This window comes from Pleurodeles waltl, chromosome 4_2 (genome assembly GCF_031143425.1).
Source record: "Pleurodeles waltl isolate 20211129_DDA chromosome 4_2, aPleWal1.hap1.20221129, whole genome shotgun sequence".
Classification (NCBI taxonomy): Eukaryota; Metazoa; Chordata; class Amphibia; order Caudata; family Salamandridae; genus Pleurodeles; species Pleurodeles waltl.
Genome location: NC_090443.1, coordinates 808002258 through 808018286, shown reverse-complemented (window position 1 = coordinate 808018286; position 16029 = coordinate 808002258). Strand labels below are relative to the sequence as shown.

The window sequence follows — 16029 nt, the reverse complement described above, 5'->3', positions numbered from 1 at the left end:
TATTTTAGCTGTAAATTTATCATTAAAAATCACTACTATCATACGGATTTTTTTTCTCTTGCAGATTGCCCACCTCCTAGAAATATGAGCATCTTTCCGTCAGATCATGATGGGATCTTGGTCAGATGGGAGGCCCCTAAATCTGCTTTTTTATGGTATATTATTGAATGGATTCCGATAAGGTGTAATAAACAGCCTAATTTACTGTGGAAAAGAATTCCAAGTGAGAATTCCTCCATCTACATAAAAGGTAAGAAACACAGATTAGAGTGATCGCTTGGCTTTCTTTGCTGAACTTTGTTTGGAAAAGAACCCTTTTTAAAGTGTGTTTATTTCAGCCAAGCCTAACACCACAGTACCAAAAAATAAAGAGTTCTGGTCTGAAAAATATGCATGAATCGATAATAATATTGATGACACATCATTATCAAATGGAAATTGATTTATTTTGAATGGCCTCAAAGAATCTGATTCCAAGTTGCACGAAGGGCGAGGGGTTATTGCTGCACTGGGTTCTGTCCAGCAGTACGTCTGGATTTTTTGCTGTTTTGGTCAGTCGGTTTTTTGATTCTTTACTGTGGGTGAGCCTCACTATTGGTGTCTCACTCACAGTAATCACAGGGTAAAAGGACTGTGCATGTTTACCACCAGTGTCTGACTATTAAGATAAGCCCACTGAAACACAGCAAGGGTAGGGGGCACTTGCCTGGTTACATGTGTATATGTGTGCACAGTTTGTGCACACGTGTGCAGGCTGCATGTGGGAAACTACTGTTGTGCGCAGCCTGGTAACGGTGCACAGGTAGCTTGGCGCAATATGGACTCTGCAGGGACAGGTATTCACCTAGGATAGGCCTCATGAGGGTAGTGTACACTCTTAAGTAAAGTCAGTGTGTTATATGGTTTTATCTATAGGGAAAGTATCCTTAGGGAAAGTACTGCCTAAGAGTGTAGTTTACCTTCTCCTTGGCCTACAGAGACCATTGACATCTTGAATTGGAGTGTAACCTGTGACAGAAAACCAAATTTGTAACCTCCAAAAGGATAACTGTACATCTTGTGGGTCATTCAGAGTTTTCATATTTTCCTGGCTCAGCTCAGGATCAGAGCCCAGGCCTATTGTCACCCTGCTGTGTCCAATACTTACATTTTCTCCAGCAGCAGGAGCAAAGGGCCGGCCCAACGCAAAAGGGGCAATTAACACTATTTGTCTTTGCTCCTGAGGAAGAAAGTGGTGGGGCAAAATTAGTTTTATCAATCACCCAGCTGTCACACTGCACTGGAGATTGGCCTATCCAAGGCCGCTGAACAAAGGAGAGAGCCCAGACAACTGGAGCCAAACCACTTGGGTGCTGCCTTTGAAATTCTAGTGTGCAGGTCCCTGGCAGTGATGTCAGTGAGGGGTGGAGCTAAGACTCCTGAAGCTGATGTGACCAGTGGCTCCTTGATGACACCATTTTGCATTGTCCCAGCATTTTGTGCAGGATGCTTGGGACAACAGTGGAGAGATGATGTGGCACTCTAGGATTAGCTAGGGTAGCCTGTCTTCTAGAGCCATCCTCTCCCCTCTATAAACCCTTGCACAAGGGGAAGACTCTCTATCCTGCTGCTTTTCCAACTACTGCACTCCTAGATCCTGGGACTCCCATGGAGAATGGAAGGAGGAACCCCTGACCCCCACTCAGGACCAAGGACTCTGCAGTTGGCCGAGGACCAGTGGGTCTCCTCAAAGGCCAGTGAGGCCGGCCCTTTAGTCCCCCTGAGGACAGTTGGTGGAAGCCATGGACTTTTCTGGCCCTCCCCAACAAAAGTCACACAGGAGAACTGGTGCAGGGAGCCAGGAGGACCAGCTTTTGGAGAACTGCACCACTCTGGAGGTTGTTACTACTGCGACTGGTGGATAGAGCTTGCCACCAGGAGTAAAATGAGCCATGATCGTCCACATCGGCCCAATGGGGCCCAAGGTATGGCATTTTAAAATGTAGTGGCCCTTAACCTAATTTTTCCTTCCTTGGAGCGTGTGGGACTCTGCTGCTGTGTGATCGATCTCCCTGGTGGTGGACCAGGTCCCATGGAATAGTGCAAGAAGGTTGTTTTCCTCATGTTGGAAGAGGGTAGGCGGGATGCACCCTCCCGTGTTCGCATCTCACCCGGGGACTCATGCCCCAGTGGACTTATGCTGGTGGGGGCCAGGACCCCATTCCCTACCACTGAGTACTACCAGCTACAGGGAAGTGCTGTCATGCTTCCCCAAGATCCCCAGTATGAGTGGAGCATCTTTATGCTTAACCAGCAGGAGGCGGAGGGGCCCAAGACACTATCCTTGGGCCCCGTGACATTAATAACAGATGAGGGGCGTGCTGCTGCAGCCCTCCATGGCCTGCACTCCCGCTCCCCATGCCCATGGCTGTGGGAGCAGGAGGTGACCACCCCTAAACATGTCTGCCTGCTGGAGTGTGCAGACACAACAAAAGTATTGCCTGCTCCTACAGCTGCACACAGGAGTGTCGGCCATGCGGGGAGCCAGCGAAGGCAGCTGGGTGGGGCTCCCCGTGCTGCCCGCCAACACTGGGGTGCCCAGGTGGGACAAACCACCCCCTCATTAAAAATCTAAAGGAAAGGCAATGCGACACGAAGCCGCATTATGAGGCAAAAAAAGGAAAACCTAAGCTCGGCCTTCCCCGGCACAGTGGGAGAGCCACTGTTCTAATTGTTACTGCCCTCTGGGAACTCGCTCCATAATGCATTTCGGGGCATTCCTTTTAAAACACATATTTTGCCCATATTTTCAAATGAGGTGGTCCTATGACTATGGGATCTGCTGGGTCCTCGCCCTAAGGTGTGGGGATGTGAAATCATTACCTTCACCTCTTTTACACTCAATTTCAAGCTTTTCCATGGATTGAGCAATGGGCCTTGTGTATGATAACCGTTTAGAAGGCCTGGCGTGGCTGATTATATGGTTACACTGTAGTGCTTTTTCATGTGCTCATGTCCCCTAGGGGCTGAATGTATGGTTACACTGCAATGTTTTTCACCATGATGTTTTCATGTGGTTACGCCCTCTAGGAGCTGAATTTATAATTACATTGCAGTGTTGTGGTTATGACCTCTAGAGGCTGTTCTGACCATTACAGTCTAATGCAAAGTATATGAAAGAATGCACCAACATAAAGATTATTCCTGATAAATGATTTTATTGGGTGTTCATGATGATTGCATATGTTTGTTGATCCATCAGTATCGTAATTATGACAATGATTCATGACAAGGCAATATCATTCTTAAACCATGACTGTTGGAACTCATTTGAAAAACTGCAGGTATGCGATATTTATCCCACAAACTATACTTCTGGTCTCTGTTTGGCAGGGATATGACTTACACCCGAGCTCCAATGAAGGTCAGTGCCTTATGGTGGGCAAGCATTTTTAGATATCTCTGGCACTTAAGTCGGAGCATTATCTAGGTATGATGAACAGTGGCTGAAGCCTGTCCTCTGTAGTTTTATGGAGCTCACCAGCAAAACAGGCAGAATATAACACTGAAAACTTACTTTACCATATTTTACAGAAAACCTGTATACCTACGGTCAGCCACATTGTTCAGAGATGCAGTTATTCATGATTTACCATGCACTTTTATATATTATCATGAAAATACGCAAGTTCCTCAAACTTAAATCCCTGTCACAGGATGCCAGACAAGACAGCAGTAGCAGTCTCTTTCTTCTCTCTGAACACAAGATAATAGGTGTAACAATCGATATCCAAGATCATACTGATGTAAGAATACAGTATGTTTGTACATCTGTATAACAACTTAGTATAACATATACTGCCATTCTGCAATGATAGATGCTTTCCATTGTTGACTTGATGCCCTGACTGTTTATGTAGTATTTAATTGCTTTTAGCTTTTGCGTAACAATGCTTTTTTCCAATGAACATTACATGTGTAAATGATTTGGCGACACTTCAGTAAGTCATTGCGTAATAACTCATGCATGATCTAAAATTGATCTTAAACGGTGTTCGCCATGGCCCTCCTGAGGATGGCCTCCCATTGGAGTTTTTTCCAAGAAGGCTTATTGCCTGGGATAGTGGTCAGGCCCTTAATGGAGCTGTTTGACAGTGCAGACTAATAAAACTGTACAGTCAGAACATTAGAAGGAAAGCTAATGGGTTTGGCTGGGAGAATTTGTGAAGTGTTGAAGGAGCAGAAGAGGACAGCATACTGGAGACATACACAAAAGAATCTGGTACCAGAGGTGAAGACACCTTGCAGCTCCTGGTCACCTGTAAACCCTGTGTAATTGAAGGTTTTTCCATATTCCAGATGAAAACTAAACTACTCTATAGCTTGCAGAGAGGAACTCGTGTCAGACTGCTGTGTGTGTGTGTGTGGGGTGGGGGGGAAATGATAGATTCTTTCATGCGAGATATGACTGTTATACTCATGGACTTATTGGGAGATACAATTGTGAATCACCAACACCTGATGAGAGCTGAATTTCAATTTCCTTCTTGAAAACGCATTGAGGACACCCCTATGGTTGGTGCAGTAGTAGTTTTCCTGAAGTCGCCAGAATGAAGATTGAGGGTCCGTGGTTCATCCTGAACAAAGTGGCACAGCTGCGAGACTCCATATCCTGATATTTCCTGATTTTAACCCAAACACCTTGTCCGGCAAACAAGCCCCTCCAGCTCTCAAGAAAGAAATAGCAGCATAAGTATAGGGTCTTGATGCATCAGTGAGATTTCCTGTGAAGCCCAGGAGCATTCTTTTTTGCCACCTAGAATGTGCCAGTGCCATTCTGGACAGTCACAATGGGAAACAAAAGTTTCATTGGCATTGTACATCATCATGATTTTGCTGGTATATCACGTGGCTTTACGGTGGCCCTATGACATATTTACACAGCTGCATAGGGATTTGCTTCTCTGGAAAGTGGGATGGTTGGATATACTGTCTTCAAGGAAGTCTCTGACTATTTACTTTTGCTTTGTCTCACTGCTCCCACCTTTTTGCTCCTTTATACTCCTGCTCCTCCTTTTCCCCTCCTGTGCTCCATTGAGTCAGAGTTAAAGATGTGTCTTAAAAAAATCGAGAAGCATTTTTCTTCGAGCCGGACAGCATCTCCAAAAATGACTCACTGACATGACAGTGTGCAAAAGTCTGCTTTAATGAAACAGGTGCACAATCTTTATACCAAACATGGCTCTACGCATTTATTACTAAAACGGCAATCGGGACCTCACTATACATTTTAGTAACTATCCAAAAGCCCCTAAACAACTGTTCACAAATGTTTTAAACTTGCATACCAACTGCCACCAGAAAAAACAATTTATTTTTCTGTCCCTCCAACTTATAGTCAAACTGACAAGTGCAACAGTTCCACCAGCAGATTCCTCCCTTGCATTAGGTACAGCTCCACACCATAGATGGACCCCATCATTCCGAAATAATTCCACCATTTTATGTTGCTGTGTTTGCAAAAAAATCCCCACAACCTTGCAAAACTTCCGCAGTTCCCTGTTCCCTTTTCTGTGCATCATGTCGATAGCCCCAGGTTTTGTTGCCCCCCCCCCAGCATACTCGTCTCAGTATGAATTTTTTCAGCACTATAGTGGTACCCAACCATGATGCTTTGATCTTCAACAATTCTTGTTTCACACTCTTTATCAGTGCCAGCCCTCTTAACTGTACTAAATCATTTTCACCCAGGTGCAAAGCAGAACGTCTGGGCAGGAGCTGCCCCTTTGCCAGTGAATGTAGCCTGGGCAATAACTTGTGCCACTGTATGCCCCACTTTACCAAGTCAATTTAGTTGCACCACTGTGTAAGGAAGCCCCAATTGTCATGCTCCTCTCCTGGTTTCGGAATGCCTCACAGCCCACTTTGCAAATGAGTGCCCACAGCTCCACACCTCATTTTCCCTCTCCTGGGGCCCGCAATGCAACTTAGAAAAGAAATTCATGAAGAAACCTTCCCAATCGCAAATTACGTTGATAGCAATCTCATCTCCAATGCCCCAAGTATCTGATTTCAGCTGCTGTCCAACCCCTGCGCTCTGCCTCCATCGCCATCCCAATCCAAAACAAGTGCCCCCGAAGTCCTGGGCTCCATACTCCAACACGCCAAGCACTTTGTGGAAAACCCCCAAAACATGTGACGCAGCAAAAATGGTCGTCTGCATGCTGAAACACGTCCTCAACTCTCTCCTCTTATCAGCTCAATTCCACCCACCAGGCTCTAGGGCAGACCCGCACATCCGGATGTGTTTTCATCATCACACCATTGTCCCTGCCGATTGGTCCATTTTTCATCTAGGAATCCACACCTGCACCACGCCAGGACGCGTTCAGACACCCTGCCAGCAAATCCCAAGGTGCATATTAGAACCGACTCCCTCTGTGACCAGAAATGTACCGAAAGCCTGCCAAATCAAAATCAGAGATAAACAATGCATTATAGAAAGTGTGAGCATCATAACAGAAGGAGTGGGTTGTTGTTAAGGTTAAGAATAGATAAGTAAGTAGTGGCCCAACTATGCATTCCAGATTCCCAGTGGAGGAGATAAATGTTTGTTCATAACTATGCACAAAACAAAGGGGATGGAGGAATTCACATTTGGCCCTTTATCATCAGACGTAGATGACTAATAGTGTACTGTAGTACCACATTGTACATCTTGAGGTAAGAACAACTCTATCTTTCATTCACTTCTCAAATAATGTGTAGTCCCTGAATTCTGTGCCTAGTATCACAAGTTCCACACATCATTACATTTACACCTTCCCCACGCTTCAAAACTCAGTAGTACAAGCACTGGAAGGCAGCTGATTCTAATAGCACATGCAAGTATATTCAGCATTATTGAAAGATTATGGCATTCTATGTACTAGGGAACGAGAAAATGGAAAATAGGTACGGAGAGAGAAAAAATATTCTTATATAGGTATGTTCAATACCCAAAGCCAGTATGTAAAGAATAAAGTTGCAATCTTCCAACACATTATAGCAATCCATATCACTGTACCTTATATATTAAGATGTACCCCAAAAACACACATAAACTATAAAAACATCAAACAGAATACAGACAGAGATATACACCAACCATTTATATTAGTAGTCTCTCTTTCTCTCTCTCTCTCTCTCTCTATATATATATATATATATATATATATATATATATATATATATATATATACATACATATATATATTTATTTATATACACAAATATATATATTTTCACTTAAAAACACAAAGGTTACAGGGACCTTATAGCTCTCATTTTAAATGTACAAACCATAGAAATTCACCAGTTATAGTTAGAGTTATCTCAATTAACTATAACTCGTGCCCTAAGGTAATCATAACTTGCGCACTCGCCATGCAGTTTTTTTTGTCAAAAATGTTACTGCAAATATTACAGTGATATTATCAATGATGTTACCAAAGATGTTATGAGTGCCGTAATTTGTGGAGTAATTAGCAGTGCATTGCGAGGGCAAAAATTATAGTTACCTTAGGGTACGAGTTACAGTTACTTGAGATAACTATAATTTGTGAATTTCTATGGTTTTGTACATTTTAAAAGTGAGCCCAACTATAACGTCCATGTAACCTTTTTTTTAAGTGAATTTCTATGACTTTTTTAAATTCTATTTCCTAACTATAATGTCCCTGTAACCTTTGGGTTTGTCAGTGAATTTCTATGTTTTTCTTAATGTATGGTAATTTTCATTACTATACGTTAATCTAGCCACTGCACATATGTTAATATATCGCACGGGGAGGCAGTGGTCCCCGGGGCTGTGGGGGAGGCATCTGGCCTCCCCCACATTATAAAGCATTTTGCTCCGGAGAGGGGTTGATCCCCGCAGCATCACGGGCCCCCGCATATATTTCATGAATCTCCCTGGGGAGGTGGAGGTCCCCGGGTTGGGGGGGGGGGGGTCCAGGAGGCCTCCCTGTTAAAAACAAAACAGTGCCTCTAGGACCTCACCCACCCGGGGGCTTATTTACACACAAGTGCTGGAGCCCGCGCTTGTTTTTTAAAAATAATTTTACTGGAGATTTGCGTCCCTGTCGCGATTTTACAGTAAAAAAATTTTAAAAAGCTTTGTGGCCTGGGCAAGGGGTTTCCCCTTTGGACCCCAGCACCAGATCTAAGGTGTCAGTGTGTTCATACACTGGCCCCTTTTGTATTTTCTATTCTTCTTTTCTGGGGCTCAGCTGAAGCCGAATACCAACATGGCTGCCAATACTTATTGAAGTGTTGACAGCCAATCAGATCTCTGCATGAGATCGGGAGGGGTCGTAAATCCTTTGTGTCCCTAGACATACAAATTTAGATTTTCTTCAATTTCTCAAAACCTACTGAACGGATTTGCACCAAATACCAAACAGGGCTCCGTCTGAAGAAAGAGCTAACTTTCAGGCAAATTTGGTGTAATTCCGTCCAATAGTTTTGGCGTTATCGCTGTTCAATTATTCCTATGGGAATTAACATTGAAATAACTCTAAATTTCACCCCCCTTTATCTCAGCCCTCGCTTCACAGATCACCCCAAAAGTTTCTGAACAGCAGCTCATGTGGCTGAAAACTTTTGTTGGAAAATTTCGTGAAGATTCGTCAAGCGGCACCAAAGATATAGGCAAGCAAAACATAGCTTTTTCTATAGAAACTAGGTCCCAACTATATTACCTAACTAAATCACCTATATCATCCATTTACCAAGTATCAGTGCAGTCTTTTGGTTGTTTGATGTTTGGATCCTCCGTTCCTTCAAAAGCTGATGCCGCCATGTAGTGCCCTGTGCCCCTGTGATTTGGAGACTTTTGTGCTTTGGATTTTAGTGGGGGCCTGACCTGCCTCCTCCACGAGAGAAGAAACGGATTTCCTTACATAAATGACAAATGGAAGAGAGCAAGGTATTTATACCACCTTTTGCTGGTTTGGTGAACAACACAGCAAAAGATATTAATAATGATTGTGGCAGCACAGAAATATTTGGAGCAAACACCCTTTGGAAATTATTACAAATGGCAGCGGACTATAAATCACCACACCTGAACCCTGTTCCCTACTATATGACCTAATTCAGATTTCATATGTGTGCACTTGTTGCCAACACCTGCTCCAAGGTGCAATCCTTAAGAAAAAGGATCTAGAAACAATGTAAATAGGAACTGTGCACCACAAATAACAACATAAAAAAGTCCAGTTCTTAGATGTATTTGTATCTTCTCTTTATTCTCTTTTCTTAAAACAGCTCGCATTAACAGCAGAAGCAACCAACTCATTTTGTCCATAGGACTCCTACAGGGCTGCACTACAATAAATACAAATCCCTTACAGTGTGCTTAAGAACAAGCATACACAAACAAAGTAGCTCAAAAAGAGTCAACAAAGTGAACCACATAACAAAATTTCATATAATTTCCACGAAACGGTAAAAGAAACTATACATTTGATAGATGCCCTATTAAAAACCAAAGGACAACACACCCAAACAAAGAAAAAGATTAATCAAAAAGAACGAGAGGAAAAAAACAAAAAGAATTACAATACTGAAAAACACTAAGGGCCAGATGTAGCACACAGTTTGCACTTGGCTATGCACAAAACCCCTTTTTGCGATTCAGTAACCTGGTTAACGAATCGCAAAACGGGTTTGCGAGGCGCAATTAGGAAGGGGAGTCCCCTTCCTAATTGGGAGTCGCAGTGCAATGCCAGATTGCTTTGTGACCGCGAACGCGGTCGCAAAGCAATCGCAGTTAGCACCCTTTTCAAATGCGTGCTAACCCATTCGCAAAAGGGAAGGGGTCCCCATGGGACCCCTTCCCCTTTGTGGATGGCATTAAAAACATTTTTCCAGATGTTTCATTTTTTTGTTTTGCAATGCATCTTGTTTTCCTTTAAGGAAAACGGGCTGCATTACAAAAAAAAAAAAAAATGCCTTATTTAAGAGCAGTCACAGACATGGTGGTCTGCTGTCTCCAGCAGGCCACCATGCCTGTGAGTGCCCAGAGTGTCAAGGGGGTCGCAAATTGCGACCCACCTCATTAATATTAATGAGGTGGGCCTTTGCGACCCCCTTGCGAGTTGCAGATGGTGTCAGGGGCACAATCCTACATTCCTATTTGCGACTCGCAAATTGCGAGTCGATCTGACTCGCAATTTGCAAGTCACAAAATGGAATATACCTACATCTGGCCCTAAATAACACATATGCCTTTAAAAACATGCATCAAACTCTTTTTTGGCATTCATAATGATTTCAATATAAATATTTCCAAAAACAGATTTGACCTGATTCAATTCTCTGAAGTAGGCGAACTATCAAAAGACAAGAGAGAATAAAAACAGGCATAGATTCATAAAGAACATTTTCATTACAGAAAAAACTGAACAGGCAGTTGCCCCCTTCTTAAGTAATCCTTGTTTATTTGATACTCTCTTAACAAATCCAAGTAGCAAAATGTCCCAATGCGAATAGTGACATGCCTAATATATTAAGTGGCAAGAGGACAAGAAAAGAAACGTGACAAACAAACACATACCCCAATGCAGTAATCCAAAACTTCAATTCAATTAAACTCAGTTGGTTGAATTTATACTCCTAGCCATTGTCTTTATATCCTTATTCCTTATCAGTCATCATCCCAACATTCAGGCAGTAGTTCAAATGATTGTATATAGTTCCTACCCTATAACCACAAACATACAAAAGACAAAATTCATTTCTTGCCATGTTCTTCCCATGTCCCTCTCTTTATTAGTCCATTGTTTAATTGTCAGAGTACCACATATTGAGAACTACCTACATTATTCAATTTATTTGCAATCCGCCCATCCTCAGGTTGTCAACCACGATATTAATATGTGCCAATATGCCCAATATCAGCACCTAATTCATTATAAAATAAAGAACAACATTTATAGTTCGAGCATTGGTCACATTACACACCCCTTTTCATACTTTACAATAGGGTGTTTAGGCTACAGCCCCATTTAACATCACTCATTTTTCACTAAGAATAAGTACTATACACCCCAGACAAAAATAAATAAAACAAAATAAATCAAAATCAAACAGAAAAAAGAAAGGAAAAAGAAACAAAAACAATAGTAAAGTGCCACAATATGAGCATAGGCATATTAATAAATAATGTCAGGCACAGAAAATATATAACCATCCATCTCAAAGGCTGGCCTGCTAAGACACAAAAAGGATGACCGGAGATGCAGATTAAGCCTAATGCAACAAACTTTATAAAATAACATTTAAATATAAATAAAAGATATAATAAGTGTATTCATACACCATACACTAGAATGGACGTCCAATTGAAGTGATAAGTGCCAAATCAGTGGGCAGAATTCACGTTAGCAAAAAGTATCCCCCTATTTTATATCCACACTGCTGATTTACCCACCCAGAATATGAATGCCGAAATGCGTCAGGACATTAAGGAGGCTGCCTCTTTGTAATGTGTAGTAAAGTGCCTGGTCATCCATTTACTGAGAGTCTCCCCTGTCTTTTGATTGATTATATATATGTATGTATATATATATATATATATATATATATAAGAAGCCTGTAAAGGACAAACAATAAAAAAAATAAAACAATTGCTTGGGACCGCGCGGGAGGCCTTGATGCACCCCACCCCACCGCACAATCCCACATACCTGTAAAGGGCAAAAAACAAACAAAAAAGATAGCTAGCCTAATGGTGAAGGTCCCAGACTTTCCCTCGGAGAGGTGAGGGTTTGAATCTATGTGTATCCCTAGTCATTTCCCTCCTTTTTTCCAACTTCAAATGTTCAAGGTTCATACTGAAAGGTAAGTTTACTATTTTTAATTGAAAAATATTTTTTTTTCAATTTGTGCAGAAATATCTCATTCTAAGCATATCATATGTGTCCACTTCACAGTGTCACAATGATCCTGTGTGACTTCAGCGGTGTCGCGGCAACAACAGACTTGCGTTGCAGGCCACCGTCATTGTGTGCAGTGAGGTCCAATGAGCGGGAGCAGGCTGTGCCATCGATGCTTGCGTCGCTGAAGTTGGAAAACCAGCTAAAAGCTAGTAGGTGAAGTCTTTGCTGTCCCTGAGACTTCACAATAGGAGGCAAGCTCAATCCAAGCCCTTGGAGAGCACTTTTTACTTTTGGGGGAAGGCAGAATCCTTCCAGCACAGTCAGGGGCCAGCAGGCAGCAGGGCAACAAGCAGGGCAGCAGTCCTTCTCAGCAAAGCAGTCCAGATGAGTCCTTTGGGCAGCCAGGCAGTTCCTCTGACAAAGTTTAGGTGTAGATACAGAAGTGTGTGATTTGATGGGGTCAGAGACCCATTTTATATACCCAAAGATGCCTTTGAAGTGGGGAAAACTTCAAAGAACGGTTTTGAAGTGCACAAGTTCCCCTTCAGCCCAGTCCTGTCTGCCAGGATTCCTGGGGGGGGGGGGGGGTGGTTATCAGTCCTAGTGTGAGGGCAGGCCACTTGGCTTTCTAATGTAAAAGACAGCCCCTCCACCCTTCCTGCCTGGGGAGACTCATCCAGTATGCAGATGAATGCAGATGTGACTGAGTTTCCTGTTTTTAAGGTTGTCTGGGTGGAATGCACAAGGGGAGCTGTCAACCAGCACAGACCGGACATGGATTGGAGACAGGCTGTAAGGCACAGATGGAAGTAAGTGCAGAGAAATGCCCACTTTCTAAAAGTGGCATTCCTAAAATAGTAATATTAAATCCAACTTCACCAGTAGGTTTGATTTTCTATTACCATTCTGGCAATACTAAACATGACAGGGCTACTCCTTCCATATCAGAATCTACCACTTAAAAGTATACAAGGGCAGTTCTAGTGCTAGTCTATGAGAGGAGCAGGTCTCACAGTACTGGAAAACAAATATGTGAGTTTTTCACTACCAGGACATGTAAAAAACACATAAGTACATATCCTGCCTTTTTACTTACATGACAGCCTACCCTATGGGTCATCTAGGGCCTACCTTAGGGGTGACTTATATGAAGAAAAAAGGGGGTTGAAGGCTTGGCAAGTAGTTTTAAATGCCAAGTCGAAGTGGCAGTGAGACTTCACACACAGGCCTTACAATGGCACGCCTGAGACATGGTTTAGGGGCTATCTATGTGGGTGGCACAATCACTGCTGCAGGCCCACTAGTAGCATTTAATTTACAGGCTCTGGGCACATGTAGTGCACTTTACTAGGGACTTACAGGTAAATTAAATATGCCAATTGGGTAGGAACCAATGTTACCATGTTTAGGGGAGAGAGCACATGCACTTTAGCACTGGTCAGCAGTGCTAAAGTGCGCAGAGTCTTAAAACCAGCAAAAACAGGGTCAGAAAAATGGAGGGAGACAGGCAAAAAGTTGGGTGATGACCACCCTAAGGCTGCCAGGTCTAACACTCACGCACCCACTCACAGACCCACTCAGACTGTCAAACACCCACTCCCAAACCACTGACACCCTCATGCACCCACTCACTGTGGCCAACTATTGCAGTCCCAGATATCCCATAAAGGCAGTGGTTCCCAAACTGTGCGCCCAGGTGCGCCATCAAAACAAGACAGGGGCGCCATGAGCTGCATCATTACTGATAGCAGTGACCTAATTCTGCAGCTGCATATTAGAATTTAGATAATCCCCTCCATTAAAAAAAGTCAGAAGCCGTTTTCCTTGTTTAGAGTGCACAGCTCGTGATTGTGGAATATCGAGTGAGAAATTGAAATACAGCAAGGAAGGGCCTTGAAGTTTAATCCTCAAACACCATCTAGTGGTAGTAATTATAGTACACACTGGTTCTATTCACAAAAACCTGCAGGCTCAAGTTTACTAAGATTTCACACAATGTGATGAAACTTCTAATTTTGCTGTGCATTGTTGCATTAAAGAGAAAACAGAGTGCAGCACCATATATGCAAAACTTTGCATGCTGCTGGTGTCACTCCCAGATCTAGCACACAAAAAGGCTGCTTTGTGCGACGCACAGTCAAACACCAGAGTGCAGAGGAGAGCATATGCTGTCTAGCATAGGATTAGTACTGGAGACATTCCCCTCAGTACAGATTTCTAAGCATAGTTTATATTGTTTCTGACTTAACCAATTATATATTTTTTAAATTAAACAACTGTTATATTTGTATGTTGTTACAACTATGAGTATAATACCTTCATTGGCTTTATCCCAATTATTTTCAGCGTGAAAAATGTAAGTACTCCTGAGGCCCGGCTCACATCCCCCCACCCGCCCAAAAAAAAAAAAAAAAGCATAATGGGGAGCCGCGGCCAATAGCCAATAGGTCAAGGGAGGCGCGGGTCAAAAAAGTTTGGGAACCACTGCATAAAGGGCTAAAAAAAAACAAAAAACACCGTAGCTCAGTGTGAAGGTCGCAGCTTTAGGGGTTTGAGTCCAGCTGGATCCATAAAAAAAAAAAAAAAAGAATGATTATATTTAAAAAAAATACATTTGTGATTTTAAATTATAAACAAATAACTCTAGTATATCATACATTAAAGAGTAAACAATTCTAGCTCTTTGTTTCGCTCTCTCTGTCTCTTTCAATCAATTCTCCCACTTACATGCACTCACACAGTCCCACTCACACACCCACTCACAGACCCAGTCAAACATTCATGCACCCACTCACAGACCCTCTCAGACTTTCATGCACTCGCTCACAGCCCCAGTCAGGCCCTCACGCACCCACTTAGACCCACTCAGACAGTTACACCCTGTTAGAAATGGGGTTTCTGGTTGGCTAGGGTATGCGCCTCAGCCAGGCAGAACCTACCCACTCTAGTCAGGGCTTGGGAGTTACACGTCCAAGATAACCCCTGCTCACCCCCTTGGTAGCTTGGCACAAGCAGTCAGGCTTAACCTGGAGGCAATGTGTAAAGCGTTTGCACAACACACAACACACGTGACACAAAATGTACACCACAAAGTAAACACAACACTGAGCTATGTAAAAATAATCTGTATTGCACAAAACATAATTAGACCACCATTACATGTAAATAATACCCTGCTACCTTAGCAGTTGTCAGAAGGTTACACAAGTTACCAATACTCTGCAAGAATATGCAGTTGTCACATTAGAACACATAAGTACTCAGGATTCTGCCACATGCAGTGGTGTGCACTTTTCAAATAATGCCTTACCTGTGGGAGAGGGGACCCTCCCAAGGGATAGACTTTGCATGGCCTTATAGATATGGGTCTGGCCACTGCTCCCCTGGTGTATCAAAACAAGTGTTGTGCTGGTGGCGTATGGGGTTTGTAAACATGCCCCTTACTGCCTAGCATTAATCTACATTGCACAGAGCTGCACTGATGTGTGGGGTGTAAGCACACAAGTGTAGTCTGCCATGGTAGCTAACACCCTAAATCATAGTATGTAAACAAATCTCAGGGGGTGATGCAAATCATGCATAAAATAGGGAGCTTTGTGTTTTGTCAAACAATAGATGGTGTGAGAGACCGGATGGCCCCTGGTAGTGCTGTTTCATGTAGGTGTGGTGAGCATACTGAACTGTCACTGTGTTTGAATGGGGGCACATTGCATAGCAAGGAGGTGAGAAGTGGTGTGTGTACTGCAAGGTAGCCTGAAGTATACACACACACTGCTGTGTTTGATATTGTCACACATCTGTTGCAAATTGGATGGGATAACATAGAAGAGGGCATATGTGTACTACATGTGATGTACATCAGGGGAAGATGTAGCATGTTTCAGGAGGGAGATGAAAGGTGAAATTTGCACCACAATACATATTTCAGAGCAGGAGAAGACAAAGAGGGAATTCAGAAGTAACCGGATGCGCTAGGTTGCTATAACTATGGGAAGGAATCTGTGATGGTTTGAGGCTGAGAAGTATAGGTAACGTTGTGTGGCAAACCAGGGTAAGTACATGTCATGCCTTATCAAAACTACTAGCATGTGTGGGTCTGGCCTGATACCTAGCCCCCAAATACAAG

At 43.0% G+C, this 16029-nt stretch overlaps 1 protein-coding gene across 1 annotated transcript in view; it reads left to right on the top strand.

Moving 5' to 3' along the window:
- Window positions 1–16029, top strand: part of IL23R (interleukin 23 receptor) — a 469105-nt gene that overhangs the window by 255848 nt on the left and 197228 nt on the right. Inside the window, exon 11 of the mRNA XM_069232471.1 lies at window positions 65–250. Within this exon, the coding sequence (XP_069088572.1) occupies window positions 65–250 (186 nt within the window). The remainder of the gene's footprint in view (window positions 1–64; window positions 251–16029) is intronic.